Source organism: Phaenicophaeus curvirostris, chromosome 12, assembly GCF_032191515.1.
Source record: "Phaenicophaeus curvirostris isolate KB17595 chromosome 12, BPBGC_Pcur_1.0, whole genome shotgun sequence".
NCBI classification, from domain to species: domain Eukaryota; kingdom Metazoa; phylum Chordata; class Aves; order Cuculiformes; family Cuculidae; genus Phaenicophaeus; species Phaenicophaeus curvirostris.
In genome coordinates, this window is record NC_091403.1 from 1,454,489 (window position 1) to 1,466,681 (window position 12,193).

General features: G+C 38.0%; 1 protein-coding gene across 2 annotated transcripts in view; it reads left to right on the top strand.

Moving 5' to 3' along the window:
- The window catches only part of ENTREP2 (endosomal transmembrane epsin interactor 2), a 75,890-nt gene that overhangs the window by 35,259 nt on the left and 28,438 nt on the right, over positions 1 to 12,193 (top strand). For both annotated transcript variants that reach the window (XM_069866465.1, XM_069866466.1), the window contains one exon: positions 5,353 to 5,463. In XM_069866465.1, the coding sequence (XP_069722566.1) occupies positions 5,353 to 5,463 (111 nt within the window). The remainder of the gene's footprint in view (positions 1 to 5,352; positions 5,464 to 12,193) is intronic.

The following is a 12,193-nucleotide window of genomic DNA, read 5'->3' on the forward strand; positions in this document are numbered from 1 at the left end:
ACATTCTATGCCCACTTCTACAGCTTAACTTTTCTTGCAGCGATTTCTTGCCTGGATCTGTCTGTCTGCATCTCTGCGTTACCCTTACTACAAAGGCTGCCTGTTCCCTGTCCTGGCTGCCACCAGCTGTCACCCCTCGAAGAATCTGGGCTCCATCTGCTAATTAGTTATCCCCAGGGGCAACATTTTGGAGGACCACAAGCAGCTTTTCCTGAAGAGCAGACAGAGCATAACTTTTGCCCTTTCCTCAACAAGCAGGTCTTAATCACCTCTAAACAGATCCTTGTACTCCCCACCTGCTCCGGTGCAGGTGGTGTCGTGGCAGCAGGTAGCACCATCACAGTTCCACACAGCAGGAAACTGTCACCAATCCAGTATCCTTGATGCTGCTTACAGGGACGAGTACGGCTTGGGTGCTACCTTTGCCTCTTTTCAGTCCATCAGTGATTCCCCAGTTCTCACACCCCATCTAAATATATCTGCTAGTGCTTCTTCCATCTCATTTGCTCCTGCTTTTAGAAACGCAGGCTCTATCCCATCTGGTCCCGCAGGTTTTGGCAGCCTTTGCAGAGTCTCATTTCTTCAACTCTTTCTTGGTACGAGTCTGCTTTCCTTCAGCATTTCTTCTTCCTCCTTGATAAATTAGTCTTGGTTTCTGACAACTGCCTTGGTTCCTTTGTAAGCACCCAGGAAAATAAGTTATTTTTGTTTAGGGATGTCTCTGTCTTTCAGTAAGGTACTTAGTTCATTCATCAGAAGTCTACAGTCACCTTTATTGTTCAGTTTTTGTTTATGTGCTGGAGATGTCATGTCATTTACCTTTGCTTGCGTATGTAATGTTCCTTCCAGTCCTGAGTATTTTTTTCCATGTTATGGATATTTAAGTCCCTTGCATGTTCTTAATTTTACCACATGTAGCTTCTGACCATAAGGCCATAAGGAATAAAAGAATTAAATACTCTTGAACCCTGGGACTGCTGTTTATAACTTTATATTCTAGGCATGACTATGTTTAAATGCATTTCCCAGGATGAGTAAGAAATTTTTGTTTAATTGTATCAGCACAAGAAAACTTGAGGCATTTCAAACACCAGATACAAGTATAGAAATGTTAAAAGACTAAGAAATTAATCATTCCCTTTACAAAATTATAGCTTCGCAAAAAGGAATGGATCTAATTATTATTGTGTATTTTGTAAGGCATTTAAGATGTGCAGCAAGAGCACATTGTTTACTTTGTGTGATGGCTCATGACTACTAAAATTTTCAAAAGCTATAAAGATATACACTAGCTGCTTATTTTGCATTCATGTTATAGTCTGTATAGTCTTATCAGCCCTCTGTGTATGTAGGGATGTGCTTTTTAATATAAATGAGTGACAATTATCAGGAATCAGTAAGAAAATGTTCATGATTTCTGATGTAGCGCTAGAAAAGGTGGAAATAGGGGATATGTTTTTCTGCTCTCTGTTCAAGTACAGAATAATTATTTGCATTTGATTAAAAAACCCAGAACACGGGTTCAGTTCTACCTCAGCTACATGAGTGAAGGTCTTCAAAATTTTGATTTCACGTATTGTTGGATCTCTGTCAAATTATTCTTGTGAGTCTTCCGTGGAGATGTGTGCGCAGTTTGTCTTTGAACAGCCAGAACTGTAATGAGGTCACACTAGAGTCAAATTTGGGAAAAGTGCTGTCCCCGTTGAAGCTTTGCCTCACACAAACTGCTGCTGAGGATGCTCTGTTGATGCAGTGTCGCAGTCACAGCTCGCTGACCTTGCTTACCTGACAGAAACCGTCTTCCTTCATGACGCAAGTACAAGTGCTGTGGTGTGACAGCTTTCAGCCAGACCACACAACTGTTCATAAATAACAATAACTGCACACGAGTAGTTAATTGCTATTAATGTTTTGAGAAAGACAGATGCAAAATATCTGTGTATCTGACCTTTACAACCTGCTTCTCTCTAATTATGCTTCTGCCAGGAAGGGCTGCTCGCGTTGCCTTCTGATGCCTGTCCTTGTCACCAGGACAACATGAGCTTTTATTTCCTCGGGGTATTCCACTACAGATGTTATGGAAGGTTAATTTATATGGAGTAGCATTTCACTGACACTTCCATGGAGGTGAATTCTTCCAGCAATGTGACACTTGCACAAAGTAATATATTGTATACGTGGGGGGCCCTATTAATGCACTTGGTAGTATAAATTCAGTTTTATATAGATTTGTTTACAAGTTACCAGACTACTTATTACTTTGTCATTTTTGAAGCGTGTCAGATTGACAACATTTTGAGTGGCATTAAAGTAGCTTAGTGTTGTTTGCATTCTTTCTTCTTCAAAATAGCATTCTATTTTACATTTCTCATGCATGGATTTTATTATTCAGTGAAGCACTGATGTATAAATGGAAGTGTCAGGGACAAAAGACAATATAAACTACCATATTGTCAAGAGGACTTCTACTGCCTGCCTGCACATATCGTAAGATTATCTGATTAATTTTGTTGCGATAATAACTGTAGATCATTGAAAGATTCTTGAGTGCTTACTTTCCTGTAGCAAACTTTGTATGAGTTTCTGTAGTGTAACAGCTGTTACTACTCCCCCTTGCCCTTTTAATAGATTATTTGACAAAACTTAAACTTGTTCGCTGCCGTGACAATAATTACCAGCAAGCTTTGCTTTCTTAAAATTGCTGTTGGAAGTGTGTTGCGTTACTTGACTATTTCAAGAGAGAGCTTGAATTTTATCTGCAAAAAAGTATAGCTGCTCTTGTTCGTCTTTTATACAGTAGCAACCTGTCAGCCACTGACGTTAAGGTCAGTCTACAATGCATTTTTAAAATGAGTGAATGGGAAAAGTATGTCATGTTGTCTGTTTTAAGTATATTTAATAGTGTAACACCACATACCATATGTATATCTGTAGGATGTAATAGTATAATTTATAGTTATAATATAATTTGTTATTTTATATTTCTGTACTTGGTATATTTGTCTATTTATTAGAAGCCCTGAAAGTTTGGATACTTCTGTAGTGAGGGTTAGCATGCAGAATCCTGGAGAACTGGAGGGAACCATTTCAGCGTATAAATGCTGTGGGGAAGAGCGATGTGTTTGTCACTCACAGAACAGATGGACGTAATCACACACTTCATAGGCTCAGGACTTCTAGCAGACACACAAAATCTATCCAGTTCAGGGACCTTGGGTGCAAAGTTAAGCGGTTTCCCATGAATTTGCTTAAAGATGTGGCAGTGTCTTTGCCTGCTAGCTGTTCATCCTCCCAAGGCAAATGGATGCTGGAGCAGCACGGGGGGTTACAAGGCTCGCTTTTGGAAAGGATCCCGTTGCAGTGTGGCTGCAAAATCCTTTTCTCTTTTGTTCTGTCAGGATTTCTGCACCTGTTGCAGCAGTCAGCACCTTCGCAAAGAATGGACAAACAGGAGGAAATACACCTGAAACCTGCTTGTTAGTGTCTGTTGCTGCCCAGCGGGCTGGGGACGAGAGGAGTGGATTATTGTTAGGGCATGAAAAGGGTTTGAAACAGACTGACAGGTTTTTTAGATATCAAAATTAATTAGTGCATATCTAGATCTAGAAGTGTTTACTGCCCTCCTACTAACAGCAGGGGGATGATATAACCAGCAGAGCAACTAATAAAATTATCAAAAAGGACTGAAAGTTATCCGGTGCTTCACTCTCAAATTACAGCTCAAGTACTTCAAGACTGTTAAGATCCTGTATAGTATTTGTTTATGCTTCAGGGGAGAAACGTTTCGGTTACCAAGCTTTCTAGAATTACTCTTTGTTTATTTTCATGCACTTCAGGATGGTTTACGTTTAGATGTTAAAAGTGTTAATTAGAATCAAAATAGCAGAAAATTAATAGGTGCTGAAGTATCTTATTTTGACAAATTTCTACTTAATTAATGTTTCTCAGCTGAGAGCAAGAAAGAGTCTTAATTACTAAATCAGGCCCTGTTACAGTCCCCTAACAATATGAAAATAAACTGTAAATGAGTGCTGCTGTAACGTAGCAGTACAGAAATAACAAACGTGGATTGTCGGATGTAGAATGTTGTGTCTGTCAGTCTGATCGCATGTGAGGAAATAGTCTGTGCGGCCATCAGAACTGCCACCTATGCAGATTGCCTTTACTGATGGGATTTCTTGGAGGTATTGAATGGAGCACTCTTATTATAAGATCTTAGAGCAGATTTGTTTTGCTACAAGTGTGTTAAACTGTAAAATGACTGAAAAGTTTTCTTTTAAAATATGCGATGGAAATATAATTCTGAGATGGGTCAATTGGGAATTTTCCTGTTAAGTAAGTTTTAGGTTGGTGAAGAGGGAAGGTACTCAAATCTTGGTTTTCATTTGAAAAACACTAAAAAAGATCCAACCATTTGGACTGAAGGTTGCTAAAAATATTTGTAGCAAATGCATTGATAGAAGATAAAGTCGTGTGGGCAGAGGGACTGGAAATATTGTAAACAGCGGGCATGCACACAGAAGTGAGATGCAACAGGATTTCTTACTAGTTTCAGATAACTCAATAGGAGTACAAGCGTTAGGTGGCAATGTGAACACTGAATATTTAAGGTGACCACATATTGAGTGTTTATTCTCGGCCTCTTACTGTTTGTGCCTTTCTAGTTCCTTGTGTAATGAGTTCCCTAGATATTGAGGTTTCTGTCTGCCCACACTGGAACAATTTTTTTACATTTAAAGCGATAAAATTATAGTTAAGCTGATGCAATCAAGTTAATGATCGTTTTGATGCATTTTGAAAAGAGACAAAAGGAGTAATTAACACAATGGGTGGTTAATACGGAGGATGCTGCTTAAATTGTAATTGTTTAAAAACTAAGTGCATAAACCAAGTTATATAACTCTAGAATTTTATTCACCTTTTTCACCCGCAGCTTATACAAACTCATGATGCATGAGATTCATAAATACTCTTCTTTAAGATACCCTTATCCTCATCACAAGGGATTTAAATTGGTTTAAGACTACTTTTGATTATAAAAATACTTTTTTCCAAGTCTTACTTGCTAATAATAGTTATTCATAAGACCCATTAAACATTCAGAGTGTGTGGTAAATGTTGAAATGGTTGGAGGAAACAGATGACAGTTAGGTCTAGTTTTGATTTGGATTTCTCTTGTTGTATGAGACGCAGGATTTTCTCAGATTAAAGAATACTTTCTTCTTTAGAATGTATAAAATGTTGCCATCCATGTAATTGTATGACAGGCTGGAAGTTTATGAATGCCTAAATGATATTTTTTTTTCTTGTTTGCCTCTAGCAGTGAATAATAATAGACTGTTTTTTTTCCAGATAACGTTTTTCATGCTGCTGTCTGCAGTGTGCGTAATGCTGAACTTGGCTGGTTCCATTCTCTCTTGTCAGAACGCTCAGCTGGTAAAGTCCCTGGAAGGATGTCAGTTGGTGAGTAATGAAAAACAAGGCTCTTATGAAGAGAAATGGATTTTATTTTTCATTTGTTGGCTTTTTATACACCTATTCCTTTAATTTTCAAAACAGTGTGTGTTTAGAAGAGTCATCTGTATAGACCTTACAACATGAAAAACCATGTTGGAAAAAGTTTGAGAGTTGAAGTACTGATGTATTTACAGTGTTCTGTCACCTCAAAAAGTTAATTGTATATTAGAAACACTTGCTTCTTAGTGTCACGGTACAAATGACACTTAAACAAGGTGGGTGGAATACTGACCCCATCAAAACAATGCAGCTATTTCCACTTGGTGTCAGGATTTCACCCAAGAGCTCCTTAAAGAGCCAGCATCTTGCACTGATGTACTGATAGTAATGTTTTGGTATGTGTACGTTAATATTTTATTTTTGATAGGAATGGTTGGACTCGATGATCCGGTGGGTCTCTTCCAACCTGGTTATTCTATGATTCTATGATTTGCCAACCTGAATTAGTTTTGGGGTTTTTTTGATTTCCAAAGCAAATGTATGGTACTGACATTAAATAAAATGATTGAATGATAAAGAAAAAAGGCATTTTTCTCTGCTATGCCAAATAGGTGAGTCCACAAAATGCTTGTGAGCCTTTTCTATTCAGCCATTGTTTTTCCTCCTTCATTCTAAGGTTTTAGTCCAGTAAAACCCTTTAGACTTCTGTTTGCACACATATATTTAATAAAACAAAGTTAAAATAATATAAAATGTTCTGACGTTATATTTTGAAAGGCGCATGGGAAATAGAGAATGGGAAACCACATGAGTGTGAGCTGTCATATGCCTTCACCTTGTTTTGTCAGCTTTGAAGCCTGTGTTGTGCTTTCCTCTCTCCCACCCTGTTCCAGAGGGGTGTGTCTGCCGCTCCAGCAGTTAGGTAGTTTGGAAAAACATTGGGATTCTGTTGAGCTTTCCTACAGTGTTTGTGATCTCCAGGTGAGGGTGGGGTACAGGCTTGATGTAGTCAGAGAGCTGACTTAGTGGAAAACCAGCAGTGACACAAAGGAAAGAAGGGAGGGCTTTTCCTGTGAAATATTTGATCTGCAGAAATTTTGATAAAGTTCCTGGCTCTCATTTTGAGTGAGAGTTGAAGCTGTGCTGCAGAGCTGCATTTATGTCTGAACTTGTTGGAGTCTATGTTTAAACATACTGACAGTATTAATCATTTAATAATGCTGCCCAGCCATATGTGATCTCTGTTCTGGGATGTATCGTGATGAAGTATCCGTGTTTGGATTCCTTATAGGCCTTCGCACTGAGCAGAAAGTTATAGACTTATGAAAGGGAGCATTTTAATTTCTATTAATACAGGCTGTGATAGAGGTGTGGGACAACAGAAAGAAAACCAAGTTAATGAGAATTGACAAAGTGGCATTGCAGGAACAGAACGTTGAAATAAGCAAAATTCTGCTTAATTAGGACATTCATAGGCAATGAAAGCATTGACTGCAGCCAGTGGTTCCATGTTAACTACCGAGACAATGACCTAAGTCAACAGAAAGTCTGTTTAGTCTTTTAAATGTTCTCTTTGGTGATCTCTCTGCTGGTTATGAATCCCACGTCTCTTCTTCAAGGTTGGTCAGAGTCACAGCCTCTTGGACACAAATTTGCTTTGAATGGTGCAGCTCTAGGAGTCAAAATCCAGTTTTTCCAGCCATTCAGTCTGACATGTAGTTAACGTTCCATGTAACTGTACCAGAGAAAAATATGCCGGTATATGTCAAAGCACAGTCCAGTACAAAAGCAAAGTTCAAAATAAATTCCTTTTTACTTGTAGTATTTCTGTCAAACTTATTCATGCTGAATGTAAGGCTTTAAAATTAATAGTAGTGTCTACTGTATTGTGGAGTTTAAATTTGGAAGTGTTTCACATGTGGAGTAGTTGTTGGAAGAAGAAGAACGAGACCAGAGTCTTATTTTGCTTTGAACACTGGGGATTTATTGTGGATTCCATAATATGAAATTTTCGTGTGAATATGAAAAATGTGCTCACCATATGCTAGCATTTTGAATGTGAAATTTAGTATTTGTGCTCACCATCCTGCAGCTTAGCAACATACATCACCAAGGAACAAAAAAAAAAAGCAGCAATAGCTTTAATGGCTTGTTATGAAAATTTAATTGGATCTTTTTCCCACGATCAGCTGTAGGTCCTGTAGCCAAAACCTCAAGGTACTGCTTTAAGTTGGTGAGAGTAGGATGTGTACAGAGCAGTTACACGCTCAAGCTGTTCATTAATGCATGTCTGAGAAACATTGCTAGCTTAGGAATTTCTTTTTCAAAAAATTAATCCGTAAAAAGTGTGCTTCATATATATCGGTAGAGCAATTTGTATGTTTTAGTTTATAACCTGTTACTTCACAAAATAGAATTTTGTTAGTACAGTTTCATTTCTTAACTTGTCGTTAATGGATGTACCTGTCTTATTGCAAGTTGTTTGTTCACTTGAAAAACAATGCTGTAGTTTTAATCAAATTTACAGCTGCTTATGTTTCAGAAAAGTAGTGATAATGTCTATCTCTGTATACAAAGACTGCTTGTAAGTTATATTTCAGTTGTACAGCTGAGATTGTCCTGTGGTTATAGTAACATATAAAGGAAGATGCCATTTTCCCTGAATTCTGTTTAGCTGGAATAGATGAAGCAAGGAAAAGCAAAGCCGTGTGGGTTCGTGTAGAGATGGATGGCACAGCCCTGTTGCAGAGCGGAGGTTTCTTTGTAGTTCATCCTGTGCTGTAGCTGCAATTTTTAAAACAATATTCCAGGAAAATAGATGTACTATTTTTTTTTTCTTATTCACCTGTTGGGTTTTTTTCTCTTGATATTTCCCTACCACTCAGCTTAAATCCTTACTGCATTCTCCTGCTCTTTCACTTTGCATAAGCTGCTATAATTGACTTAAGTTCCATGCCATAAACATACCAGCGAGGCTTTCTTGCACTTCACTGCCTTGTGTTCAACTTTTGAACTTCTATGTTTTGTTCTGAAATTTTGTCCTGCTGTTTTCATGTTCCCTGTAAAAAAAAAAAAAAAACCTGAAAGTTGACTTAAAAGAAAATGTAAAATCTATGACTGCCTCTACCAGAGGTTTTAGATTTGTTATAGGGAAAGGTAGAATGCAAAGTAACACGCTTCATTCATCCTTAACTTATCCTTTCTTGGTGGGAATCCTCAGCAGCAATTTCTTATCTGTTAAGACACCTTTAATATTCAGACAGAATTTGATGAACTGATAGAGATTGTAACATAGAGACTTTTTGTGTGTGTGTATATCTGTCTACTCTTAATTAGCTTGAAGTTCGCTGTGTTCTTTGTTGTTGGAGGATCCTTTTCTTTTTTGATCCTCTGCTACATAAAAGCAATATTTTACTGGGTTTTATCACTTTCGAAGTAACAGTACTGCTTTTTGGCAAGATGGAATAAACTTAAAAGACAGTTTATGTGTATAGGCAGCTCAGCCTGATGTTTGAAATCTTAAATATGTTTTTGATGAGGGTATATTGTTCAGCTGTCATAAATTTGAAAGTACATGAACTGTACTGTGGTTACTGACTCTGTTTACTAGGATGAGTAAGAATCACAGAGTGGAAGACAAATACGTAGAAGGTGCTGGGGGGTATGTGCAGGAGATGAAGTGAATCATGTTTTATTCTTGAGCTCTGCCAACCTAAGAGAGATTTAAATAGAGCAGAGATAGGAGAAAGAACACAGATTTGGAGGCATTGCTGATGTTCCTGTGGCTGAGGTTGGCAAACACCAACCCTGCGGCTGGAAGAGGTCATCCCAGTTCCTCCTCCTTGTACCAGTAGCTCTGCTCTCTGTGCTCCTGGCTGTGTTTATGAAGCCGCGTGCTGAATGGCGTTTGAGATCTGCGCTGGACTAAAAATAAGCCACTACCACACAAAGAAAGAAAAGTTAGTTTTGACAATGTTTTAAGTCGCAGAGTGGCTATATGAATTCTAAATCCTGTCTGCACAAGAGCAAGACCAGTAGGGCAGGGATAAGCATTCTGGAGCACAAGAGCTTAAAACTGGTTTCAGTTGCTGTGTTGTTGAATGATGGGTCCAGCCTTTTGTCCTGCTCCCTGTTAGAAAAACACAAGTTAGCAAAGGTGTTTGTTCAGAAACATTTGAAGGAAAAGATGCACGATAGGGCAAACTGTTAAAAATCCTCCAAAAATGTATGGTTAAGATAAAAATAGAGTTTCTTTTACAGTCTGGTTGCAAATCTTAGAAGTTTTTGAATATTCTATCATTTTTAAGATGTCCCTGCATTTTGCAGGAACTTCATTGGTAAATCATTCTTTTTGAACTATTTTTAGGAATTGAAATAAAAGGAGAGTTAGCGAGCAGTACAAAGTTATGGAGTATCTTTCAGAAAGCATTGAGGATCTCATGTAGACAAGGAATCTTGACCAAGAAAGTATTTCTTTTTTAAGCCCTATTTCCGTGACACCTGTTCATTACGTGAGATGAAAGTAGACTTGGGATCTGTGTTTCCTCTTAGAAATGTCAAATACATCCCATGGTGAGTCAGTGGCTATCTTTCATTGAACAGGGGCGGCCTGAATCAGAGAATAAATGATCTTGCAGTAGATAGCTTTGTCTGAAGTCCATTTTCCTCGTTATAAAACCTTCTTAGCCGCTGAAGGCTGTATTGATTTGCTGCATGCCTGGTGCCGATATGGCAGGTGGGCTGGAGCATTCTGGCAGCTGAATTTGACACAGCTCTAAATTCAAAGTGTAAGTTTCGGATTTCCTCTGTGGCGTTTATCTATCAGTTGACACCATTTCCAGAGAGGTTCAGGAGCAAGACCTCCCCAGTGGCATTTAGTGCTTTGTGTTTTCCATTGATTTGAAGAGCTGGGGTTATCTGATCGTAAACCGTGCAGTTAGATCTTTCATTTTTTAAAAGAAGGTAGTAAAAAGATTGCAGGAATTGTAAGAAACCCACAGTCTGGGATTGTCAAAGCCTCTTCATGAATTAGATTGCATCTAATTAGAAATAAACAAAATGATTTTTTTTTCTTTATTTCTTTTATACTGTCTATGGCTTAGCGTGTGACCAGTCTCTGAGGGTTCCAATAGACAATTATTCCCAGTGCTGCCCTTGGGTATATTGTTAATGGAGTAATTTACATACCCAAATTTTTTAAAGCCTTTTTGCAAATTATACTGGCTAGAGGGCAATCTGGGGTCTCAGGAACTGAAGCTCACTGAGACAGCAGCCTGCCTTGAGGATGCCTTCATCACTGTGTATAGCAAGCATTCATTCATCTGGTAAAGTTTGTGTATTTTTTTTAATGGACTTTTATTTCTGCCCTTCCAACTGCTGTTCTGGTCATGGGCGTGTAAGCTGAGAGTGCTAGATAAGCCTGATAGGAGTGACAATAATAATTACATATGTTTGAATGTGCATATATTAAGATTGTATAAACAATTTAAACATTCTTCAAGGTCTTAAACAGTAAGAAAATATTCCGTTGGAATAATTCTGCGTATAAGGCTGTGTGAGTTGATTCTATAAGGAAAGCTGCTATCTGTCTCTGATCAGGAAACTGGCAGCATCCTAGGGAGAATTTGAATTAAAAATTGCATATTTGTGTTAGGTACTTTTTTGCAGATTTGTGTCTGGGTATTCCCCACACTCAATGTAAAAGAAACGTGGTGATCGGATCTCTCATTGTGCATCAGCTGTGCTCCCATCCCTGTTTGGAGGAATACAGGACTGAATGAGTGTGCCTGAATGGTACATTGAATCTATTATTCTTTACATGAAAAGCCAGGGTAGTTTCTCACGAGTATCATTCTTACTACTGATTACTGGAGTATAGGAGCTTGGGATCTGGTATTTTTAAACTCATGGTTCAGGTAGCTCCCATGTGATACTAATTACTTTTCTCATTACTAACCTGGATTGAATTGCAACTAGTGACTTGGAGAAGTAAGGTATTGTTCCCTATTGTTAGCTCCTTAAATAACATGCAAAGATGGGAATGGAGAAAGCATAGAAATTCCCAGTTGAGAACATTTAAAGCAGTGACAGTTTATGTTAACACGCCAGGTAAAGGCGTATATGGAGCTGAATTTTTGGCTTTAAGAAGTCTTACTGGAAGAAAGCAGACAAATAAACATTGCTATGTTTTTTAATTTGGTTGGTTTTGGAGTGTTCTTTGGGTTTTTTTTTCCATGAGGATGTCAGACTCAGCATAATGAATATTTTTATTGAGCTGAATGGGTTTATTTTAGAATCACTCATAGAGATCTTTAATTCGCTCTTTGAAAACAGTCAGGGTTCAGTATTCTTAGCAAGGCATGATTTAATGCAGGTCTTTGAAGGAGAGAATGCATAATGCTTTCTGAAATGTAAAAAACATTGAATGCTTATTGCATTCAAGATAAACTGAACATAGAAAAATAGAGAGCAGACCTTGTCCAGAGTAAAAATGTATGAGAGATGAACTGTACACCATCTTCTACTTTTTCTTCATGCTACGTTCTCTTTTCCCAAGTACATGTCATGGTTTCCTTTGTAATCTTTTTTCCATAGATACTTAAGTGTAAGTTACATTTGTGGTCATGAATGCTTCATGTATTTTCTGACATTTTTCTATTATTTTTTTGCCTTTCCTCAGTGGGTATGATTTGATGTTTATTCAGTTGAGTTACTCTGGTTTCATCTCCCCCTGGAA